Source organism: Canis aureus, chromosome 18 (assembly GCF_053574225.1).
Source record: "Canis aureus isolate CA01 chromosome 18, VMU_Caureus_v.1.0, whole genome shotgun sequence".
In the NCBI taxonomy this organism is placed as follows: Eukaryota; Metazoa; Chordata; class Mammalia; order Carnivora; family Canidae; genus Canis; species Canis aureus.
The window spans coordinates 60,539,858-60,562,052 of record NC_135628.1 but is presented as its reverse complement, the minus strand read 5'-3'; the positions used below and the strand labels follow the sequence as shown (position 1 = coordinate 60,562,052).

The 22,195-nt window shown below is 52.2% G+C and overlaps 1 protein-coding gene across 18 annotated transcripts in view; it reads right to left on the bottom strand.

The window, feature by feature from the left end:
- Window positions 1-492: 492 nt before the first annotated feature.
- Window positions 493-22,195, bottom strand: part of SNAP47 (synaptosome associated protein 47) — a 52,034-nt gene continuing 30,331 nt past the window's right edge. For 2 of the 18 annotated variants that reach the window (XM_077857442.1, XM_077857438.1), the window contains 2 exons: window positions 17,495-17,619; window positions 6,264-7,206 (listed from right to left, as the gene is read on the bottom strand). In XM_077857442.1, coding sequence (XP_077713568.1) covers window positions 7,060-7,206; window positions 17,495-17,619 — 272 coding nt within the window. In that variant the 3' untranslated portion in view covers window positions 6,264-7,059. Of the gene's footprint in view, window positions 3,773-4,192; window positions 4,242-5,373; window positions 5,839-6,263; window positions 7,207-10,733; window positions 11,347-12,142; window positions 12,254-17,494; window positions 17,620-22,195 lie in introns of those variants that run through there. The other 16 variants (XR_013357194.1, XR_013357195.1, XR_013357190.1 and 13 more) reach the window with 16 other exon arrangements.

Below are 22,195 nucleotides of genomic sequence, written 5' to 3'. Positions count from 1 at the left end.
AAGATCTAAATGTGAGACAAGATTCTATCAAAATCCTAGAGGAGAACACAGGCAACACCCTTTTTGAACTCAGCCACAGCAACTTCTTGCAAGATACATCCATGAAGGCAAAAGAAACAAAAGCAAAAATGAACTATTGGGACTTCATCAAGATAAAAAGCTCCTGCACATCCAAAGAAACTGTCAACAAAACTCAAAGACAACCTACAGAATGGGAGAAGATATTTGCAAATGACGTATCAGATAAAGGGCTAGTATCCAAGATCTATAAAGAACTTATTAAACTCAACAGCAAAGAAACAAACAATCCAATCATGAAATGGGCAAAAGACAGGAACAGAAATTTCACAGAGGAAGACATAGATGTTTTATAGATGTTCTTTATGAAGTTGACAAAATTTCCCCCATTCCTATTTTGCTGGAAGGTGTTTTCTCTTTTTCTTTCTTTCTTCTTTTTCTTTCTTTTCTTTTACTTTTTAATCATGATGCATGTTAGAATTTGTCAAATACTTTATTAACATGATCATACAATTTTTCCTTAGTCTGTTGTGATAGATTGTATTAATTGACTTTTGGATGGTGAACCAGCCTTGCACAACACTGGCTCAGGGTGTATAATTACTTTTATGGATTGTTGGATTTGATTTGCTAACATTTTGTTGAACATTTTTGCATCTATGCTCATGAGAGATATTCGTCTGTGGTTCCTTTGTAATGTCTTTGCTGGATTTATATTAGGGTAATGCTGGCCTCATAGATGTGTTAGGAAGTGGGTGACATTACTATTCTGGGCAGTGTAATGTGGTAGGGCTGAGCATGTTCATGGCAGCAGGTCTTGAACTGTGGGCATCTAGGGTCAGGGTGTGAATTCACGAGGGCAGAGCACTTACTCTTCCAAACCCAGAGGTCAGAGTGCGCTTGGACAATATGCAATGATCTCCCTTCTCATGACCTAAACACTCCTGCCAGCACACAAAGAAAGTGCGGCTGCAGGTTCGGGCACCTCCCAATTTGGGTTTGTTTGGAGGGATAATACTGTTGCTACCCAGGGTATCTTGTTCCACTCCCCCAGCAATTTCTCCAGTTCCCTCTGTGACACCCTTTGTCAGGGCCATGTGCTGTGGGGTCAAGCCACTTGGGGGAGAAAGGTCGTCTGGGTTTAGCAGCCAGCCTCCGACTCCAGAAGGAGACCATTTTACTATGAGATGGGGCATAAATGGGTGGTTTTAGATCTGGACCCTGAGCAGCCTTTGCTCGTCCAGGCCCCAGTATGGGACCTGAGACTCCTTCCCTTCTTTCCACACAGTCCTCCTTGCAGGCTCGCTCCTGCTGGTCACTTGGAATCTCACGTGCAGAGCGCGTGATACCTGCCAGTGGCGTCGGTGCCATTGTGGGGTTGCTCTGTGAGCCCTTGGAGCAATGCCACACAAGTGGCCAGATGTGTTCGATTAGTAGATGAAGCACTCACTCAGCACTTGGAGATGCTGCTGGAGCTTAGGCCTTCTACCTGTCCCCATCATCTCATTCCCCAGCAGCACCTCTCAGAGCTATTGCCACATCTGGAACCAGCATATTACATCCATTGGAAAACACAGCCTGAGGTCCCAAGAGTGACATCCAAGGGACGTCATGAGGCTGCACATTCCTTGCTTTCCCTTGTTAACCTTAAAAATAAAATTGTTACTTTGTGAGCAAAAATGGGTGTATTCAGGGATAAGAGAAGGGCAATTTTTTCAGGACAGTAATGGTTTCTCATTGGCTGGACTGCCGAGGTGGGGAATTTCTGATAGGAGCTGCAATGCACACCTTGTCTTTTTGGGGCCTGTAACTGATGCTCTTCTCTTGGGGTTTGTAATGATAGCTCTTCATGTGAGGGACGCCGAGTGGTAGGCATGCCCTTTTGACTGCCCCCACCCCTCCCAGGGCAAGTGCCCCAGTGCTTCAGAACAAGGGTCAGCCTCACCGACCTCCTGCACCAGCTGCATGGCCAGGCAAGGGGGAACAGCCACTGGGGGCGGGGGGGGGGGGGCGGCCTGGGACAGTGGTGTTGGGCTGGTGGAGCACTTTCAGGAAAGCCTGTGAGGCCCTGACTGTTCCCCACATACAGCTGGGTTTCTGCATCCTACAACCAGATGATGGACACAAGGCCTTTGCTCCCGTTAGGAAAGATGCCCCTGCTGTAACTTTCCCACCTTCCAAGCAGAAGGGTCAGCTGAGGAAAGCAACTCACCTGTTCTTCAGCTCACACTTCTCTCCCTAGGATGAAAGGAAAAGGCAGAGGTGGGGACAGGAGATGCTGAGCAAAATCTAAAGGACCCTGAGGAACCTGGTGGGGGAAGGTGCCAGAGCTTCTCTGAGGTCCCGCTGCCTGCAGTTGTACGTGATGGGACGCCAACCATGCTTTGAGGACATGCCTGTCCACACCTGCAGGAGCTCCAGCACACAGGCCAGGCTGGCAGAGCAGTCTCCACACTCGTCACCCCCGGCTCCTGCAGCAGGAGGGTACAGGGGCTCCCGTCCCTGTACCACAGCCCTCCACTCCTGATAACTGAGAGCCTGGCCCCTGCGTAGCTCTCCAGGGCTGGGAGGAGCCCCTGGATCTGCAAGTCAGTACCTTCCCTGCTGAGGAAACCCAGGGAGGAGCCTGAGGGCCCTTCTGGGAAGCAGGACCACCCTTGCCTCCAACCCTGTGGCTTTTCATTTTCAAAATGAATCAAGGAAATTACCTCCTCAACAGGCTGACTGCTGTTCCAAGTTTCCAGATGGGTGCCAAAAGTCTGAAATATTATGTGGATGTGGAAATCAGTTGCAAATGTGAAAACTGACTACAATTTGTGTGTCTTTCAAGTTTTACTCCAACCTATAGCTAATAATTACACTGGCAGCAGTGAGAATGGAGGGGGTCCTCACAGGTGAGGCTGGTAGTCTTGCGCCAGGGTTGATGCCTTAACCTGCAGAGCTGCCTCCAAGAGAGCATTTATCAAACTCCAAACCCAACCCAACCCAAAGCCCCAACCCTCACTGACTGCACAGCCAAGTGTTTCTGTGGTGTCTGAAAATGTCTCAAGCATGTTTGTATTTTCCTCTCCTAAAATTTCCATGCATGATAATTTGGAGCCTGTAGAGAAAATCATTTGTAGAAACCATCATCAGTCACCCTCCTCCCCTCTCCTAGCTCTAGGAGGAGACTATGTGCCATTACTGCATCTGTGAACCTGGGGATGGGGTGTGGGCCTCCTGGTGACGACCCTGGACTCAGCTGCAGTCACCTGCAGTACTGCCGTGCTGTTGGCCTCCTGGACAGAAGGCCAGGTATAGCCTCCTGAGGAACACACACCGCCTGTCCTACAGCTTGCATGCATAGAACGTGTCTAAAATTCAATTAGTTCAAAGAATAAAATCAAAACAAGAAAAACAGGGACGCCTGGGTGGCTCAGCAGTTGAGCATGTGCCTTTGGCTCAGGGTGTTATCCAGGGGTCCCGGGATCGAGTCCCATGTCAGGTTCCCTGCATGAAGCCTGCTTCTCCCTCTGCCTGTGTCTCTACCTGTGTGTCTCTCATGAATAAATAAAATTAACAAAAAGAAAACAAGAAAAACATTTCCTAACACATGAAATAAATGACACTCAAATGTCACAGGCAACTTTATCTGAAGACATCAAGTCCAGGCTGTGGTCTTGTAAACAGCACACCTCAGATGTTGCAACAGACATCATATGGTTCAAAACAGGAAGCAGTGAATTCTGGGCCTTTTATACAAGTCCGCCCGTCCCTACCCGAAACAAACTGATTAACCTCAGGATTGTTTTGTCCTGATTGAAAAGTAGCAGTATCATGTCACCACAATGCTGATTTGTGCTGCTCTAAGATTCTTGCATTTTGTCCAGTTATGTTGAGTAAAACTGAATTCGAGACATTTTGTGTTTGGGGAAGCGCAAATACCTCACATGGTGACAACAGACTAACATAATCCAACCCCATCAGTGAAGAGCAAACAGATTTAGGGGCAGGAATAAAGCACATGGTGACCTCAGCCCCCACATGGACTGAACGGCAGTGTCAGAGGTCAAGGCCCATGTTAGGAAACTGAAACAGGAAGGAGGAGATGCCACAGGCTGCCTTCAAACAGCCAGCTGCTACTGACAACGGTTGCAGAATAGGGCCCCTGACACTGTCCAGATAATCTACTCACCTGATGCAGAAGAACCAGGCTCCAGCCATCCCACCACTGCTGGGGCCACCTGAGGAGCACAGGAGAGGTCACTAGCCTGACTACTCACCTACTTCCCCTGGTCCAGCATTCAGGAGAACTCAGTGTGCACTCCCAGTTACATTCTCTACAAGAGTCCAAAATGCAGAGGCAGAGCCCATCCACCCACACTAGGGAGTAGTACGAGGAGGAGTGAATACACAAAAGGGAAGAGTAGTAAGAGATACAGTTAGAGCACCTGGGGTGGGGAGCAGTGGGGGGTAGAGTTAGAGCACCTGGGGTGGGGAGCTGGAGGGGGTGACCTCAGGGCCCTCAGGGGATCAGAAAGGCATCAGCACCCTTGGGGATTCACAACAGCATCAAGGGTGGGGCACGTTTGATTTCCCCTTGGCTGCTCAGGGCTCTCCACACAGGGATGTGGAGAGAAAGACAACGGGTCTGCGGCCCTCGCTTTGCCTGCTCCTTAGAAATACTTGAGAAGCATGTTTCCCATAGACTTTGAGGAGCCTGGGGTCAGTGTGTGTACACGCACGCATGCACGTACATGTGGGTAGACACACGTGTGTGCATTTTCTGAGTCCCTAGTGTAAGGCCAGAGCACAGCTGTCACTCAGAACCATATGCTCCATGTCTGGGAATGTCACTCCTGGGGTGCTGTGACAAGTGGCAGCTTCTGGGCACACAGCCTGCCCACCTGCACTTGCCCTGGGCCCAGGGCACGGGCTGCCTTTCCTCCAGCATTCTTCCTCACTCCATAGGATACCATCCAGCCAACACCTCTGGGCAGTACATAACCTCTCAGTGACTGTGCTTGTTGACACATCTACACATCTGCTGTGCCCTCCCTGCCCTCTTCAGCACTGAGCATGAGCAGAAGAACTGCATGGGGCTCAGATCTCTGGAGTGGCTGTGAGCTCTGAAAGCTCCATCCTCATCCTGCCAGGAAAAGTCAGGAGCAACCACTCACACACCAGCATCAGTCAGAAACCTTGACGGGACAGGTGCAGCGGAGGTTGGGAAGTCCAGACCAAATAATGCAGCTAGAGACTAGGAACAGAATTCACCAAGAAGTGAAGAATTAGAAGACCCCTGTGAAGGATACTTTTTGGAAGTGCTACTTCTTGTGTCTTTTTTTTTTTTAAAGATTCTAAAGATTTTAAATATTTTTTAAATATTTTGAAGATTTTATTTATTTATTCATGAGAGACACGAAGACAAGCAGAGACACAGGCAGAGGAACAAGCAGGCTGGAGGGAATACGGGACTTGATCCTGGAACCCCGGGATCATGACCTGAGCCAAAGGCAGGTGCTCAACCACTGGGCCATCCATATGCCCCTTCCTGTGTCTTCTCGAACAGGTCAGCTTCCAGAAGTCACAGCACTCCAAAATTCACATCCACACCACACCTCAGAAATGAGACCTTAGTGGAAATTGTCACACGATGCAAAGGCTGATCCTGGCTCAGGGCGAGCCAGATGTCCTTATGAGAAAAGGAGATTTGAGATGACCATGTGGTGACAGAGGTAGAGACTGGGGAGACATGGTCATGAGCCCAGAATGCCTGGGGCCCCTCCAGGTGGAGAGCACGGCCACGACACCTTGACTGCAGACTCCTGGGCTCCAGACCTGGGAGGGGACAGAGCTTGGTGTCCCGAGACCCTCATTTATGGTATTTCATTAGCATCCCTAGAAAACTAGCACTGTGCCTGCCCATTCACTCTTCAAACCGTCCAGGACCCAGAACGTCAGCACGGGGCCTGCCGTGCAGTCTGATAGGGACACCTTGGCAAGGTCTAAAGGCGTCTCTGTGCACAGCCCTCCTGGATGCTACTGCAAAGCAGTCTGCAGGTGGCCTATTTGGCTGTGATAGGGGAAGGGGTCTCCCACTTCTCCACTTTGGCCTCGTCCTTCCCTGAGGGGCCCTTTCACTAAGACACCCAAAACTAAGCAAAAAGCAGCATGACTGCACATCTTCAAAATATATTCTAAACCATGATTTCTCTTTTGTTTCTGGATAGAAATAGAGCAGTTAAAGAAAAAAAAATCAACACTTTTTAAAAGAGGTGCAGTATGTATTATTTTCACACTTGGCTACAAACTGGACAAGAATATTCTAGGTGTTCACAGAAAGACCTACAGACGTACTGGAGGTCACAGTAAAGCAAAAGACATAGGCCCGTCTTCCAGAGAAGAATGGAACGAAGTGACATGAGAGGGGCCCATGCAGAGCAGCCCACAGAGGTGAGGCAGATTCAAAAATCAGCACATTTCTTTCACAGAGTTTTAAATTGCCCTTTTACACCTAGCAAGAACAGAGAAAGAATGAAAATTCAGCTAGTGGGGATGCTGGCCATGCAAAGCAGCCACTGGGTGCAGCCAGCTGTGCGGGTAAGAGCCTTCCTGTTACTGTGGACCCTCTGAAGGGCTCCAGTAGGAAGGGGGAGCCGAGGCCTGGGGGGAGCAGGGAACTGGGACCTGAGGGGAACGGGGGAGCAGGGGAGCTGGGGCCTGTGGGGAGTAGGGGAACAGGGGGGCAGGGACCTGGGGCCTGGGGGGAGTGGGGGAGCAGGGCCACCATGGCAGGGGCTTGGGGGGACTTGCTGGATCTGCAGGCAGACCTCCCTCTCCTGGAGCTCCCCCTTCCCTGCCTGTATCATGGCAGGAATCACATCACAGCAGCCCTGCACCCTGAGGCAAGCCCACAGCTCCTGGCACAGGGCCTCCACCTACTAACTGGCCCCTGGGACGACTTCCCAGATTTTTATGTAGGAAGCATGCAAGTGTTGAGGACAAAGTCCTCAGGGAAGCCACTGTCATCAGAACCAGTCACCTCTCTGCTTTCCAGTCCTAGGTCAGTTTCTTCGTACGTTGGTTATGCTTGTCAATGGTTAAGGTGGTCCGGTCAATGGCTGCGGTGATGCCGTCCAGGACGTCATCCTGCCTCTCCAGCTCCGTCTCAGTGTCCAGTGCGAGACTCTTCAGCTTCCTCAGGATCTGCAAGAGCAGCATACATGGCAGGAGGGGCTGCCTTCTCTTAAGCTCTCAAAAATAGACACTATTTCTTTCCATCACTTTTGCAGTACTTAGGAAATTCTGTGAGTCAGTGGGGATGACAAACCCTCTGCCCTCCAATCCCGGGTTTGGGTCTCAGCTCTGCTGCTGACCAGCACTGACCCCCAGGGCTGCGGAGCCTGCCCTCTGGCCAGCTCCAGCCCCCTCCCTCCTGACGATGCCCCAGGGCACTGCTGTTCCAGCCACATAGCAGGGGAGGGCTGGCTCAGGGCACAACCAGGCTCCGGCTCTGACCAACCACTGTCTCTATTACCTGTATGCACCCACTAAGCCAAATCCCTTTCTTCCTGTTTGAAACATTTCACAGATACATACAAATAGCCCGAGGCCTGGAGCAGCCTCAAAGCACAGTCCGTGGGGCCCCTGTAAAAAGAGGTGGGCTGGCCTGGAAGCATAGGCCCCAGGGCTCTGGGAGGCCAACATCTTTGGGACTCATGTCACATGTCAAAACGTCTCATACGCTGGTAAGAGCAGCCACTTTACTGCAATCCTACTGAGGCCACTTGCATTGAGAAATGTGCTTTAACTACATGCATGGTGAGCCTGCATTTAAAAATTTAGTATCCTCAAGGTAACAACAAAAACGAAAGATTTTAAGAGAGATCTTAATGACCAACTACTTGCAATAAATGTTAATACCTCTTTTAGGGAAAGTTTCAGATCACTGGTTAGGTCAGGACAAAGGAACTGCAGAACATGAATCATCAGAGGAGCCCGGGGCCTGTTCCCCATGTCAAAGGCCTCTGTCCCTTAGGGACGGATGTCAGTGTGGGCAGCCTGGGTGAGCATGAGAAGGGCCCCAGATCTAACTTTACTGGCACCACACCACGCCGCACACAGAGATCACTGTCGCAGGCACAGCCAGGGACACTGCAGCCTGAGACCTACTGTCATCATGGAGACCACACAGCACCCCAGGGGAAGGCGTGACACTCCCTGTGCATTCACACAAAGTGACCCTGTGCTGCCCACCCTGTGAGAGAGCTGCTTCATCGGATACAGGAGGAATGGAAGGGAGGAGGCAGGGAGGTGGCTTGGAGTGTAGTAAGATCAACTCCTTCCTCAGGAATGGTGAGGCTGCAATGAGCTCACAAATGTGAACAAGCTGTGAAAACTATAAAGTGGGATGTGAGGCGCCCCCGCCAAGTCCTGGAAGGGCTCCGCTGCAGGAGGGACCCGGTGGTGAGGAGCGCTAGGGCCATCTGCAGTCACAGGCGCTCCTGACAGAGGCAGGACTTACCCCCCATATCTCTGCACACAAGCATCATCCCTGGGAGCTCCGTCTAGGCGCGGAGGAACAAATCCTGACCCAAGGTCGCAGGCTCAGACACCAGCCTTTTGCACCCTCTGGGAGCCGCTGAGTCACTGGAAAAACTGGACGGAGCTCTGGAAAGTATACTGTGGGGTCAGTCAGCTCTGAGGGACGGGCTAGATGACCTAATACAGGAGGTCTTTTCCATCGCGTTCCTATGACCTCATATGGCTGAGGCCCAAACAGCATAATAAACAGTCGCTGCTCACCATCACCACCGTGTGAGGCAGGTCCTCGCGCTCCGTCTTCTCTGCTCAATGACCCCTCCCAGTTGGCCTGTACTTTCAGTGTTCTAATGAGGTTGCTCCAGCAGGTACATTCACATTATGGCCCTGAGGAGACTGGCCTTGGCCACATGTTTGGTTATACCTGACTTCACACTCAGGAGTGGTACCTCCACCCCCCTGCCTTGTGCTGGGCAATGAGGCCACATGCACTGTCCACCACCTCCATGTCCTTGTCAACCATGTAGTGTCCTTCAGAACCACCTGGCTCTGAACTGTGAGCAGTCACCACCATAGCTGTGTGGATGGCCGGGTGCAGCCTTGCCACAAGGCAACAGATGCTTCCTTCAGAGCGGGGCATCCACTGTCCTGTCCTGTTCCGAGACTCACACCACAGATAGAAAATCAGGACATGGGGCCAGAGAAGAAAGTAAAACCTGTCCTGAGCCTAGATGACAAGCACTGCTGGTGATGCTGTGGCACCTGTGTGAATACCCATACCCATACGCTGGCCTGGGGACATGACACTGGGGGTAGAAGTGCATATCCACGCAGCTGTTTCCTGGTTTCTCATCCACAGTCATCCCTAATGAGGGCATGTAATGTCTCTGTGAACCCTTGCACTAACTGTTGCACACACGGGGCTGAGAGACATGTGCAAGACCCCGGGCTCTGCAGCGAGTGTGCACTGTGTGGCCCTGGTGTGATGAGCTCGTGGACGACAGGTGTCACAGCACCAGTGACACTGACAGGAACTCCACACATTCCTTAGAAAGGCAAAAGGGCCCTTGCCAGGGATCAGCAAGCCATTCAAAGAGCCGTGAGAGGAGGGCACCAGCCCCAGGCCTGCTCTTGGAGCCCTGAGACGCTATGGCAAAGGTCCCACATAAGGAGGGCCACACCTGTGACTTTAAATTTTTTAATGCTCACATTTTCAACAGTAGAAACAGTAAGCATTTTTTTATTTAAGTAATCTCTACATCCTGATATGTGGCTTGAATTCACGACCCCAAGATCAAGAGTCACAGGCTCCTCCAACTGAGCCATTCAGGTGCCCTATAAAAAATGGTGTTATTAATTTGAACGCATCCTGTTTAACTCAATTCAATAAAATTATCATTTCAACATAGAATCAATATAACGAATTATTAACGAGGTATGGTCTTCTATTATGTGAAGTTGTAGCAAGCTGCTGAGTGGTATCCTCACAGCACATCTCCACACCCTCCCCCTGAGCACCGTCCCCCATGCCAGCCCCTGTGTGGGCATCTCCCCTCCCTATCATGGCAGCAGCAGCGGGAGGAGTCTGTGCCTCCTATGCAGAGATAACAGACACACAACTTACTTCGTGAGCAAGACCAACTGATGTGCCTATGCAAGTTGAGCATTTTATGGAGTCTATTGTGTAAACACGGGCTCGTTCCTGTTGAACTGTCTGATTCTGAAAATGTCTCACCGAGACCCCTCCTCTGTGGCCTGTGGAGAGCCCGGCTGACCCGCCAAAACTGTGCTTGAAATGAATACTACAAAAACACGTGTGATCTGCGTAGCTACCAAGTCTGCAAAGAAAATCACCGAGCAAGTCTTCAAAGTAGGAACCTCAAGTCCTGGTCCAGTGTTTTTCTCTTTAAGGAATGAATGAGAGAAATTAAATGCCATCATGTGCATGCCATATAACACGGGGTGGAAAGAATGGGGAACAGGAAGTCTGGCCAGACCTTCACACAGTTGTTACTTCTGCGGCCCAGGATGACAAGCTGTCTAGTCATCGGTGTGTCTTGCCGCCAGCCTCTGAACTATCAGCTGGCTGTCCCTGGGCTCTGCCTCAAGCCCCTGCCACACCAGTAAGTCAGCCCGGTGACCAGCCATCTCTGCAAGCACGTCCACCCGACACAGAAACTGTCCAACTGAGCTGAGGAGAAAGTGACTTTTATAAACTCCAAAGAAATACACAGGCACAGGTGAGACACAAATGTGTGCCGGCATGGTCCGGAATACTCAGCGATCTGCAGCCCGGAGGGGCAGAGGTGCTCAACTGTGTCTGCACAGCAAGCTCCGTTCTCCACGGGCAGGGTGCAGGTGTGTCCGTGACCCGGGCTGGCAGTAGGAGGCACCACGTGCTCCCCAGGACACAGCAGACATCACTACGTTCTCCTCTGCTCTGGCCACATGCCCTGACAGCTTCTACCTCCTGGCACCACAGATCTTGGGACAGCAGCACAGATACGAGCAGAGACGGACATGTTTCCACCTTGTTTATAAAAACGGAAAAACAGCTCATCCAGCAGAGGAGGTCCGCTGACCAAAGCAGATGCATCTCCATGTATGCACCTCACAGCAGCCATCAAGATGTGGGAAGCAGGGAGTCGGAGGCCCAGCTCTGCTGCGAGCTGTGCCACCAGGACCCCAGGGCGCCCAGCCTTGTGGAATCACTGCATAATGGCAGCAGGGGAGTGGCGGTGCACGGAAGCATGGGCCTTGATGTGTCCAAAACATCTTTTATGTACTGGTGGCCTCATGTAGGGTCTGAAAGAAAAGAATGTTTGGTTGTTCTTCATGATAAAGCTCCAGGATTCTGAGTATTACTGTATTAATATGAAGCACCTAAAGTGAGGTTAGTATTAGCTAGACTGTCTGCCCTGATCTTGTTATTAAGCTGACTCACTGAAAAACTGTGAATTTTCTTGCAGTGAGAAATTAGCAACCATTTAAGAACAGAGCTGGGATAAATCAAGCTGTCTGCAACTCCAAATAGTTCTTCCAGTTGGGGCCATTAATATGCTATAGAGAAGGTAAAGAGGGAAAAATTGGCTTCCAGCACAGCCAAAGCTCTGGAGGCTGTAAAGAACATTCTAGGCTACAATCTGTCACATTCAGCACATACAGACCACCCCCACGTCCCACCCTGTCCCTTCTGCTGCATTCCTTGAGGCCCCAAGGGCTATCTGTGGATAGCAGCACAGGATTCTTTTCTAGGGAGGCCCCCACCACGGTCCCCACCTCAAGATCTGCAGCCTAACTGCGAGACCCTGAGAGCCCTCACTCACAGTTGGCTGATCAGCCTCCAGGGGCCTCTCTAACTCAAGGTCCAGTCAGGGCACATGCACGTGAGGACCCACAGTGCTGTAGGGGGACCCTGGAAACCAGCCCACTATCAGGTCACGATGGGATCCAAATAGGGCTCAGCCCAGAACACAAGCAAATAGAGGTAAAGGCCTAAAACCCACACATCGCATTGAAAGAAATTAAAGACAACCTAAATAATGAGGGATGTGCTGTGCTCCTGGATGGCAGGACAACAAGACGCCCCTAAGTTACCTACACATTCAATGCAGTATCAAATTTCCAGCAGCCTTTTATTCCCCCAGAAACAGAAAAACGGATGCTCAAATCCATATGGAATTGCATGGAGCCCTGAAGAGCCAGAGCAATCCTGAAAAAGAAGAATGAAGCTAGAGGACTCACTTCCCCACATCCGTGCCGTCAGGAGCATAAAATGGTATGGCCGTTATGGAAAAGAGTTTGGCAGCTCATCAAAAATCTACACCTAGAATTATCCCGTGACCGAGCAATTGCACGCCTAGCTAGTATATGCCCCCAAGGAGCAGACACAGACCCACACAGATTCTTGTGTGAATGTTCAGAGCAGCACCACGTACTGCAGGCACAGATGAATGGACACACAAACTGTCGGCCATCCACTCAGCTGTGAAAAGGAAACACAGATGAGCTCTGAAAACACAGTGCAAAGCGAGGGGGGCCAGCATGGAAGGACACACACATGACAGAGCAAGGACTGGAGGGGCCAGCACGGGGCTGGCGCTGCAGGGGACTGTCTGGGGGCAGTGGCACTGCAGGGCACTCTGCGCATGATCAGTGCCAGTGAACTACACACTGAGAGTGGGCGAGATGGCAACGTTTACACCATATACATTCCCTACAATAAAAAACAGCCAGGCAACTCAGTAATAAACGACCAAACCCCCTAACACGGCAGGGGCACGTCTAGGCTGACTGAGAAGACGGGAAAGCGTCTGCCCCTGGCCCTGGTGCTCCTCTGTCTGCACAGCACAGCAGCTGCCCTGGGAGATGCTCACTCAGACGCTGGCACGTCTGGAATCCTGTCAATGGACAAGACCCCGGGTTCCTTATCCGGCATTCCCGCCCTGTTCATGTTTCCGAGACAGCGGAGGGGGCAGAAAGCATCTGCACCGCCCAGGTCTGTCCTTTCTGAGTGCGGGTGAGGGGCCCTGCCAGCCCCACCTGAGCCACCACTGCCACAGACAGCATGGGCCAGCTCTTGACTGGGGCCACAGCCAACGTGTGAGAGCGCAATGGGCTGTCTAGGATCCCAGAGGAGAGCACGAAGGGCACGTGAAGCCACAGAGAGGCTGGGGAGGGGGTCCACAGTGGCAGCTCATGTTTGCCAGTGATGCAGTTCACCAGCAGAGTGTACAGAAAACCCATGGATAATACATAAGGTGGGGCATGACATTCTCCTGTGAGTCAGCTTTCCTGTCACTGTGCTCATTTGTGCAGCAGGTGGAGGGTTCTAGGGTCCCTCCTGCCCAGAGCCCTTGCTGTCCAGAGGCGGGGGCCAGGGCAGGCGTGCAGCCCACCCGGGACTGTGGGGCCAAGAGCAGGGCCGCACCAGTGCCAGGACCAGACGGCCCAGCTAGGGCAGGTCCCCTGATAGATGTTTGCTCCCCGAAATGTCACCTGCCATGGATGTGAGAAGTTACTCAGCACCTCTTTCCTGGTACCAAGTCCCTTCTGCTGGTTTAACAGATGACATAGGCTTGATGTATTCAGGAAGCTTTGTTAATAATTTACAAAGTAACAGATGCCCAACTGGGCCTAAGTGATGGCCAGTGATGGCCAGTGTTTGCACTGGTATCAGGCCAGGAAAACAATAGCATATAACCCCCCCGCTGTGGGAACCCTGACCTGCACCCCAGTCCACACTCTGCACGCCCTGCTGTGGGAACTGTAACCTGTGCCCCAGTCCACACGGGGCACCCCCACTGTGGGAACCGTGACCTGCACCCCAGTCCACACAGGGTACTCCCACTGTGGGAACCGCGGTCCACATGCTGCACCCCCCTGCTGTGGGAACCGTGACCTAAGTCCCACCCAGTTCACACACTGCACCCCCTGCTGTGGGAACCGTGACCTGCGCCCCAGTCCACACGCCGCACCCCCACTATGGAAAAGGTCAGCAGCCCCTAAGGGGAGCCCCTTGGCAGTGCTCACTATTCATCCTGGTCTTGGGTGGGGAGAGGGGGGAAAGGTCAGGATGGACAGTCTGGGGAGCAGGGTGACTGACGGAACCTCAAACTGCATGGACCTGGCAGTGGACACAGATCTGGTGACAAACAAGCAGCAGCTCGAGCGAGGAGAGGTCAGCACCTCAGATGGGAGCCACGGTTCAGGGCGCTCTGCCAAACCTATCCCAGTGAATCTGCTTCCTGGCCTGGCTGCTGCCACCACAGGCCCTCCCCATGGACAGTGGACGCCGCAGTGAGGGCTGCTCCGGGGCCCACGTGCAGTGGCAGTTGGCACAGGGTGCAGAACCCTTCTGTCCTGGGGCAACCACACCAGCCGCGTCTCTCAGCATCCACTGCGGGCTAAGTCACCGAGACCCATTTCCACGTAAGGACGGTAATCGCATCTGCCACAGAAACCACAGCTGAACGGGAGGAGTGGTTCTCGCATTTCTGTTTTCCCCAGAAATTTACCTCATTCCTACTTACGCTGGGGCTTCAGCTACACAGCTAAGAATTCTCTAAATAGGAAACATGTGTTTTACCTCCAGAAAACGTTCTCTGGTGGACCCAGGGTGCCTGCAGGGAGGAGGACCGGTGGCTGGTGTGAAGCCCTGCTCTTCCGCAGCGGCTCTCCCCAGGCTCACCACTCAAGGGTCACCACGTCCCCACCCTGTGGCCAACGTCCTGACTCAGCACAGCAGCTGCTGTTCCCAGCACGGACACCACAGGGCTCACTAAGCTGCTGATGATGCTCAGGACCAACCCCACAGACATGCTCTCACGTGGAAGGTGGGTGAGGAAGCTCATTCCATTCCCAGCTGCTGGCATCTTCATCATGACCTCTACCATCTTGGCTTCTAGGGCAGAGGCTGCTGGTGTGAAACTGGAAGGGCCTTCTCACACTACATGGCCATCACCAGAATTAACATAAAATCCCTACATTTCCCATCAAAAAGCTGTGTCCCTGTCTTGGTCTTGACACAGCGGCAGGACAGCTTCACACGAGGGTGGGAGAAGGGTCTCAGATCCCAGCAGCCTGAGGTGTGTGGGCTCGCATCCATTCTCAAGAGAATGGGAGTGTTTCCTTATAGGATGGGGGTTTCTCAAGTCCTGAAGCCATATTCTGGAGTCAATATGTGCATCAAAAACCTCAGTTGGTAACCTGCAGCATTTGCTGGTCGCAGCTAGAAAGCAGCATTTCCGTGGTCATTACTCAAAGTGACTAAGTTAGACCCAGGGAAAGAGTGACAAATCATGCATATTTAAAATATCCCATAGCAAAGATGAGCACTTTTTTTCCAGAAAGGAAATGGCCAAGTTTAAAGGAGGCTATGCCTAGGCTGACATGTCAGTAAGCCTTTTTCTTTATTTTTTTTATTTTTTTATTTTTTTTTAATTCTTTTTATTTTATTTTATTTAAAAAAATTTTTTTTTAATTTTATTTATTATTTATGATAGTCACACAGAGAGAGAGAGAGAGAGAGAGAGAGAGAGAGGCAAAGACATAGGCAGAGGGAGAAGCAGGCTCCATGCACCGGGAGCCCGACGTGGGATTCGATCCCGGGTCTCCAGGATCGCGCCCTGGGCCAAAGGCAGGCGCCAAACCGCTGCGCCACCCAGGGATCCCAGCCTTTTTCTTTAAAAACAGGTTTGAAAGACAAATGGTCTTCCTATGTGCCCTGGTGGAAGTGTGCGGTGCCAGGGATGACACAACCTCTTTAGACCAGAGCCTGGATATGACTAAACTTCGAGCTATGAACCAGGGAAACTGAGTCAGGAAGAAGCAAACCAAAATCTCCACAGAGAAACAACTGAGTTTTTGCTACAAAAAGACTGTGAAGGTAACGGAAAGGACAGAGGGAAGCTATGTAGTGAGAAGCACTTTGCTGAGCAGCTGGAACAGGCCTCATACGGTTGTGAGCTGAACACACACACACACACACACACACACATTCTCTCTCTCACAAACCAACAAGCACATCTCCCTGAATGAGACGATGGATTCTGACAAACCAAGGCTAGCGCAGCATAGCATGAGGGCTTTTAACAGCTTTTATGTTCTAAAGAAGTGCACTGAGATGCTGATGAACAAGGTGACACTCGGTATCTGCTTCAAAACTACTCAAAAATAAAAGGAAAAAACACTGTACTGTCCAGCAATAACACAGGAAGACAATTTAAAAGTATTTCTAGCAAATGTTGTTTAAATTTCTACTTCCCGGACAAAAAGTGGCAAGAATCTGGTGGCAAGCCCTTGAGAGCATTGGGATGAGTGAGTACTCTCAGTTGTATGTGCACCTGTGGAGTCATGCACACGCTGACATACACAGACACACGCACACACAGCACACAGACACATGCACAGGATGTGCACATGCAGACATGCACACACGCAGACATGCACACACAGCACATAGACACACGCACAGGACAGGCACACACAGAAATGCAGACACGCAAACACTGCACACAGACACACACATAGGACGTGCACACAGATGCATAGACATGTACACACAGCACACACATGCACAAGACACAGATGCAGGCATGCACAGACACATGCAAACAGCACACAAACATGCACAGGATATGCACACAGACATGCTCAGACAAGCACAGTACACACACGGCACACACACAGTACATGCACATATGGCACATAGACACAACACACACACACAGAAAAACATGCACACGTGGCACACACAACATACATACACACAGTACATGCACACACTGGGACACCCAGTACATTCACACACCAGCAGACACATAGATACATGCAGAATACACGCACACATGAAGACATAGATAAGCACACCAATAGCACACACGTGTATACATGGATGGTATCATAGCACACATGAACACACAGTACATGTACACAGAGCACATGTACATAAAATGCACTTATAAGTCACAACACACAAATGTACACAGATGGGTCTCATAGCACATACACAGTACATGTACATCTCATGTACACATCTCAGGCACAGTACATCTCATAACACATACAGGGCACCACACGCACAGCACACACATGTACACACGAGTACATGTACCACACATATGCACGCATGTATATGCACAGAAAGCCCATATGAGCTTGCATATCCTGCACACACACACAGCCCACATGTATACTTGCACGTGTACATGTACAACAGGCAGAGCAGCCAGCAGGCGGGCTGTGCGCACGGAGTGTCTGTGTGCCACGGAACACAGGGACTCAGAATGGGCACCGCTCTTTCCTTTCTCCAGCTACTGGAGCAGACAGAGCTCGGGGGCACAGTGACAGGCCCCTGCAGAAGAGAGGCCAGCATCACCCAGCGAGGAGCTATGGGCAGGCAGAGGAAGCATGTCACATGCAGGGACCACGTGGTGCCGGGAGTGCACATTACCTGTCTCAGTTCCTGGGCGTCCCCCTCAGAGACGAGCGGCTCGCTCCTCTGCAGCTGAAGTGACGGGCCCTCCTGGCTCCCTGAGCAGGGCTCGTGGGGCATGGCACGGTCCATCAGTCCAGACGCTGGAATGGAAAGTCAAACAGCAGTGACATCTTCCAGGAGGTACGAACAACGCACGAACATGCAGAACCTCACAGGGAGTGATGTTTAAGACCATCAGCTCTCTCTGGGCTGGCAGCTGTGGTGGGTCCATCTTCCTGAGCTCTGCTGTGTGGAGCTGGGCTGGGGGCTGCCTGGGCTCACAGGGACCCTGGCCCAAGCTGCCTCCTTACCCTGCTCTGGTTAGAGAGTGCACCACTGACAATGTCCCAGGTCTGGCTGTGTATTTGGTCTCTCAGGAAAGGGCTACACATGGGGAGTATCCAACAGGCCACTTGCGGAACCTGGTGAAACGCACATAAAACATGGTCCTGGAAACTGCGGCACCATCTCGTCAGCCCACAGAGCGCTGCGGTTCCCCAGAGCACAGGAAATGGCCGGCTGGCTCGGCCAAGCAAAGCTGGTGGTGTGGCCACTTTGGGGTGGGGGTGGGGGGGTGAGTCAGAGTGCTAAACGTGGCTGGGCCCTGCTCAGGGGTGTTCCCAGCACCCGCACCTGGGCAGGCTCCTGGAAGAGCAGAAGGGCAGCCTGGAGATGCAGTGATATTCAAGAGGCCCTGCGTGCCCCCCACTGCATGCCACCGTCCTTTATTTAGAGAGCTGACATTCACCAAACCCTGGCACCACAGGGTCCAGGGAAGGGCATCAGTTAGGTCTACTGCCTGTTCTTCCCCATATTACAAGGCCCCTCGGATACACAGCATGGTCACGTTCATGTATCAGGATGCTGGAAAGCAGACAGCATTTGGATGAGAATCCACTGTTTGGATGCCAGCACCAACTCCTCAGAACGCGTCTCCGCTTCTGTGGAACAGGAGGCACAGAAGGGCCAACAGGATCCTGGACGTGGGGACCCTGGAGGCGGTGAGCAGAGGCTCCTTCGAGCAGAGCAGCCTGATGAATGCACTGTCAGGAAGGGAAGGGGCCCAGCTAGCCATCCCCAGCATATACCAACTGCACAAGCCCCTCCTTCTGGGGCACAGACCAGCCACCTCCAACACATACAGAAATACCCTCTCTTCTCAGTCCTCGAAGTAATCCTTACGAAGTGATACTCCCCAAGGGGTGCCTGGCTAAGCAAAGGGAGCGTGGCCTCACCCAGGATAAACGCAGGCTGCTGTGGGGACGAGAGAGGCTTCTCAAGGTCCTGCAGAGGAGAGCATTCGGGAAGCAGTGGGCGGGCACCCACGCAGAGCGCCTGTGAGGACTGCACCCCACGGAGACCCGCCACACCCGCAGCTGCATCCAGGAGGCCTACGTGTCTTACCAAAGCCCTTACTGTATACCATGCACACAGATGTCTGCTTTTCTCGTTCATTCTTCAAAAACAATAAAAGCTGGTTGCAACCAATCAAACTGATCTCACAACCTGTGTTCTAAAATCTCCAAAGTCTCATCCTATTCCAGCTTCTAAGGGATTTAATTAGTAAGGAACTTTCCACAGCATGCAACTGTTTGGCCTTACGTGATCTAAAGTGTCACAACTAAAATGTTACATAAGGAAAGGTACCGCAGAAGTTCCGCCTGCAGTAGAAGCCGTCAGAGCTAGCTGGAAGCTATGACGGCAGAAATAGCAAACATGTGCCACCAGCTATTATTAGTCTTACAGGCCAATCCATGCACACGTTAGCAAGTCATTGGTGCTGATGTGATGACAAACAGTGGTCTCCTCACTCAGCCCAGAACCTCCTCCTTCCTTGGTGTCCACTCCACTCCACTGTCTCGTGGACTCCTGTTCTACCACCCTGGCACGCTGTCCCCAGCCAACTGGCTCTGCCCACTCTGCACCCCGCCCCCCGGAATACATCACATACACGGATGTCCTCTACTCTGCCATTCCATCAGCAGCAACTTTCGCTCACATGTCCTGGCATCATTTAGCTTGCACAGCTTTGGTATCAACGTGTTGCACCCCACAGCTTCTCTGACGCCAGCGCCCACCCTTGTGCTCCTTCAGCACCGCTCTGGTTTCCATTCCAATACCCCTATGTTCGGGAGGGACATACTGACATTTTTTAAATGTTAAACAAACGGGGTTTTACTTAACTAGAAAGCCAAAATAGCGAATTTCTCAGTACGGAACACACTAAGTCAGGGGTGTCGGTTATGACATGTTGCAGGGTCAGCAGGATCACGCCTAGCACAGAGCTCGGCACCCTGGGTGCTCTGTGTTGAGCCCTGACCCACTGACTCAGTTTCTTCAATGCCTTGAAATATCTTCGAAAAAGAATCAACTTCAGTATACAATGGTTCTGCCTCTAAAGTCATCACTTACCACAGTTAAACAAAATCAGCACAAATTGTTCCAGCTTCAAGGGAACTTAGGGATGATTTCACTTTCCAGGAACGACAGCTGGGCTGGTATGGGCAGCTGCGGACTCCAGCCCCCTGACGTACAGACGCAGACCCTGGCCTCAGATCCCGGCCTCACTGGGGATTCAGAGCAAGAACCACCGGCCCTGCCCCAAGAACAGAAGAACCCCTCCAAGCCCATCTGGCCACGGGCAGATTTTCCTCCTTGTCCCTGGGACCCAAAAGCCTCATCAGTGACACAGGGAAGGAAACACCTACTCTACACAGGGACAGCCCCAGAAGCATACACAACTGGGGTGGGAAGCCCTACAAACATCACAAAATGCCCACGCCCTTCACAGAGCTGAGAGCTGAAACGGAGAGCGAGTAAGCAATCCCAACTGCCTACAGCCAAAGCCACTTACTGGCAAATGTTCAAACCTACACAGTGCACAGCGTGGACCTGGGGCTCCTGGAAAGAGATCAAGTGTGTGAGAGCCACACAGCTCCCAGGGGGTCGGCTGGGGTCAAGGGGTGCCCATTTCTAAGTACCCAATGGAGGTCTGCGAGTGGTCAGCGTGGTGCCTGCGTCCTAGTGACCATGCGGGTGGGGGGTGTGCCTGTGGTCAGTGTGGTGCCACGTCCTGGCACTGAACTCCACTGTCTGAAGCCCAAGTCTTCAATGAGTAGTCCTGCACTGGGTATCAGTGCCCCAGACATGTATTACTGTCTCACAGACGTGTGCCCCTGGATGCCCGGGCCTCTTCTGGGTGCTGGAGACGTGGTCATGAAGAGACAACTTGTGTCTGGTGAGGACAGAGCGCATGCCCCAGTGTGAAAGCACAACAGCCAACCAGAGGGTAGCAGTGCCGAGAGCAAGTGTAGGGCAGGTAACTGGAGGTCTCTTAATCAGGGGGCCAGAGAAGGCTTCTCTCAGAATATGGCAGTCAGCAAACAACAGAGACAAAAATAAGTACCAAAAAGATAAAAGGCCACGCGTGGGCTATGCTCTGAAGTCATCTTCCTGAAACCCATTACCCCAGGACCCTGAGAAAACACGGGTGAAGCACAACTGGGAGACATAGGAAACCTCGGCAGCACTCCTACAGGCCGTCAAGACCGTCAGGGCCAGGGGGGCCCAGGGAGTCGCCCCCCAGCACGAGGGTTCCAGATGCGGTTCTGGACAGTGAGTGCGAGAGAACCTGGACAGAACTGAGACTTCACAGAGTGATGCTGTATGCACACATGCGTGTGCGCTGTGACGATGAGAATGGCAAGGCAGGGGAATATCGGGGTCTGTACCAGCCTCCTAGCTCCTCCTCATGTCTGAAATACTCCAGGACGTAAAGAGTCCTTTAAAGATGCTGTGTGAACACACATGGACTCTGCATGGCTTCGCCCCAGGGGGCATTCCCTGTGTCATTCCCCACCCCCGAAGCCCAGGAGACCGCTGTGGCTGGCTGCTGGCTGGGCCACCGGCACTTCACATGACTGTGGAGGTCTCTGGAAAGTTCTTCCAGACAGGGACTCCAGGCAAACATGGGTGCTGTGGTGACGCTGCCACCTGCTGGTCACCCGTTCTACCAACACTGCTCCTGGAGAAGAGGAGTACATTTCTGAGATGTCAAGTCATGGTTTCCACCTCCACTGCTTCTGTACTTTCCACCCTGGGACAGTGAAAACACAGGTGCTGGCAAACACCATCAGGGGCGACAGAGAGGGCTGCCCAGGCCTCCTGCAGAGGTCCCAGCAAGCCAGACATGGTGCTGCTCACAAGCCCACATGCTGGCCTCTTCCCCAGCTCCCCTCTGCATAAACTCCTTGGGATGGGGTGGCCTCACCACGGGAGGACGGCCCCTCTTGCTCCGTGCAGACGCAGACCTCCTGCGGGAACCCAGCCAGAGGCTGAAGTGGGCTGAGCGCAGGATGAAAACCCATATGTCATCCTGGTTGTGGTTCCACTCATTCCACACACACAGTCCCTGACTGTGACAGGCGAAGCCACACACCCCGTCATGCGAGCCACCCCGAATCTAGGTGTTGCTGGGAAGGTGTCTGCAGAGGTGGTGGAGGCCCAGCCCCAGCTGAGTTTAGGTGAGGGAAACTGTCTGTGGCTTCCCTGAGGAAGAAGACATTCGGCCTGTGGTCAGCAGCCTTGGCCTGTACCCTTCCTGAGGGCGGGCCCTGCGGAGTCTGTACTCACCTAGCTTCCTGCAGCCAGACGACGGCCACAGAGGCCCTGGCATGC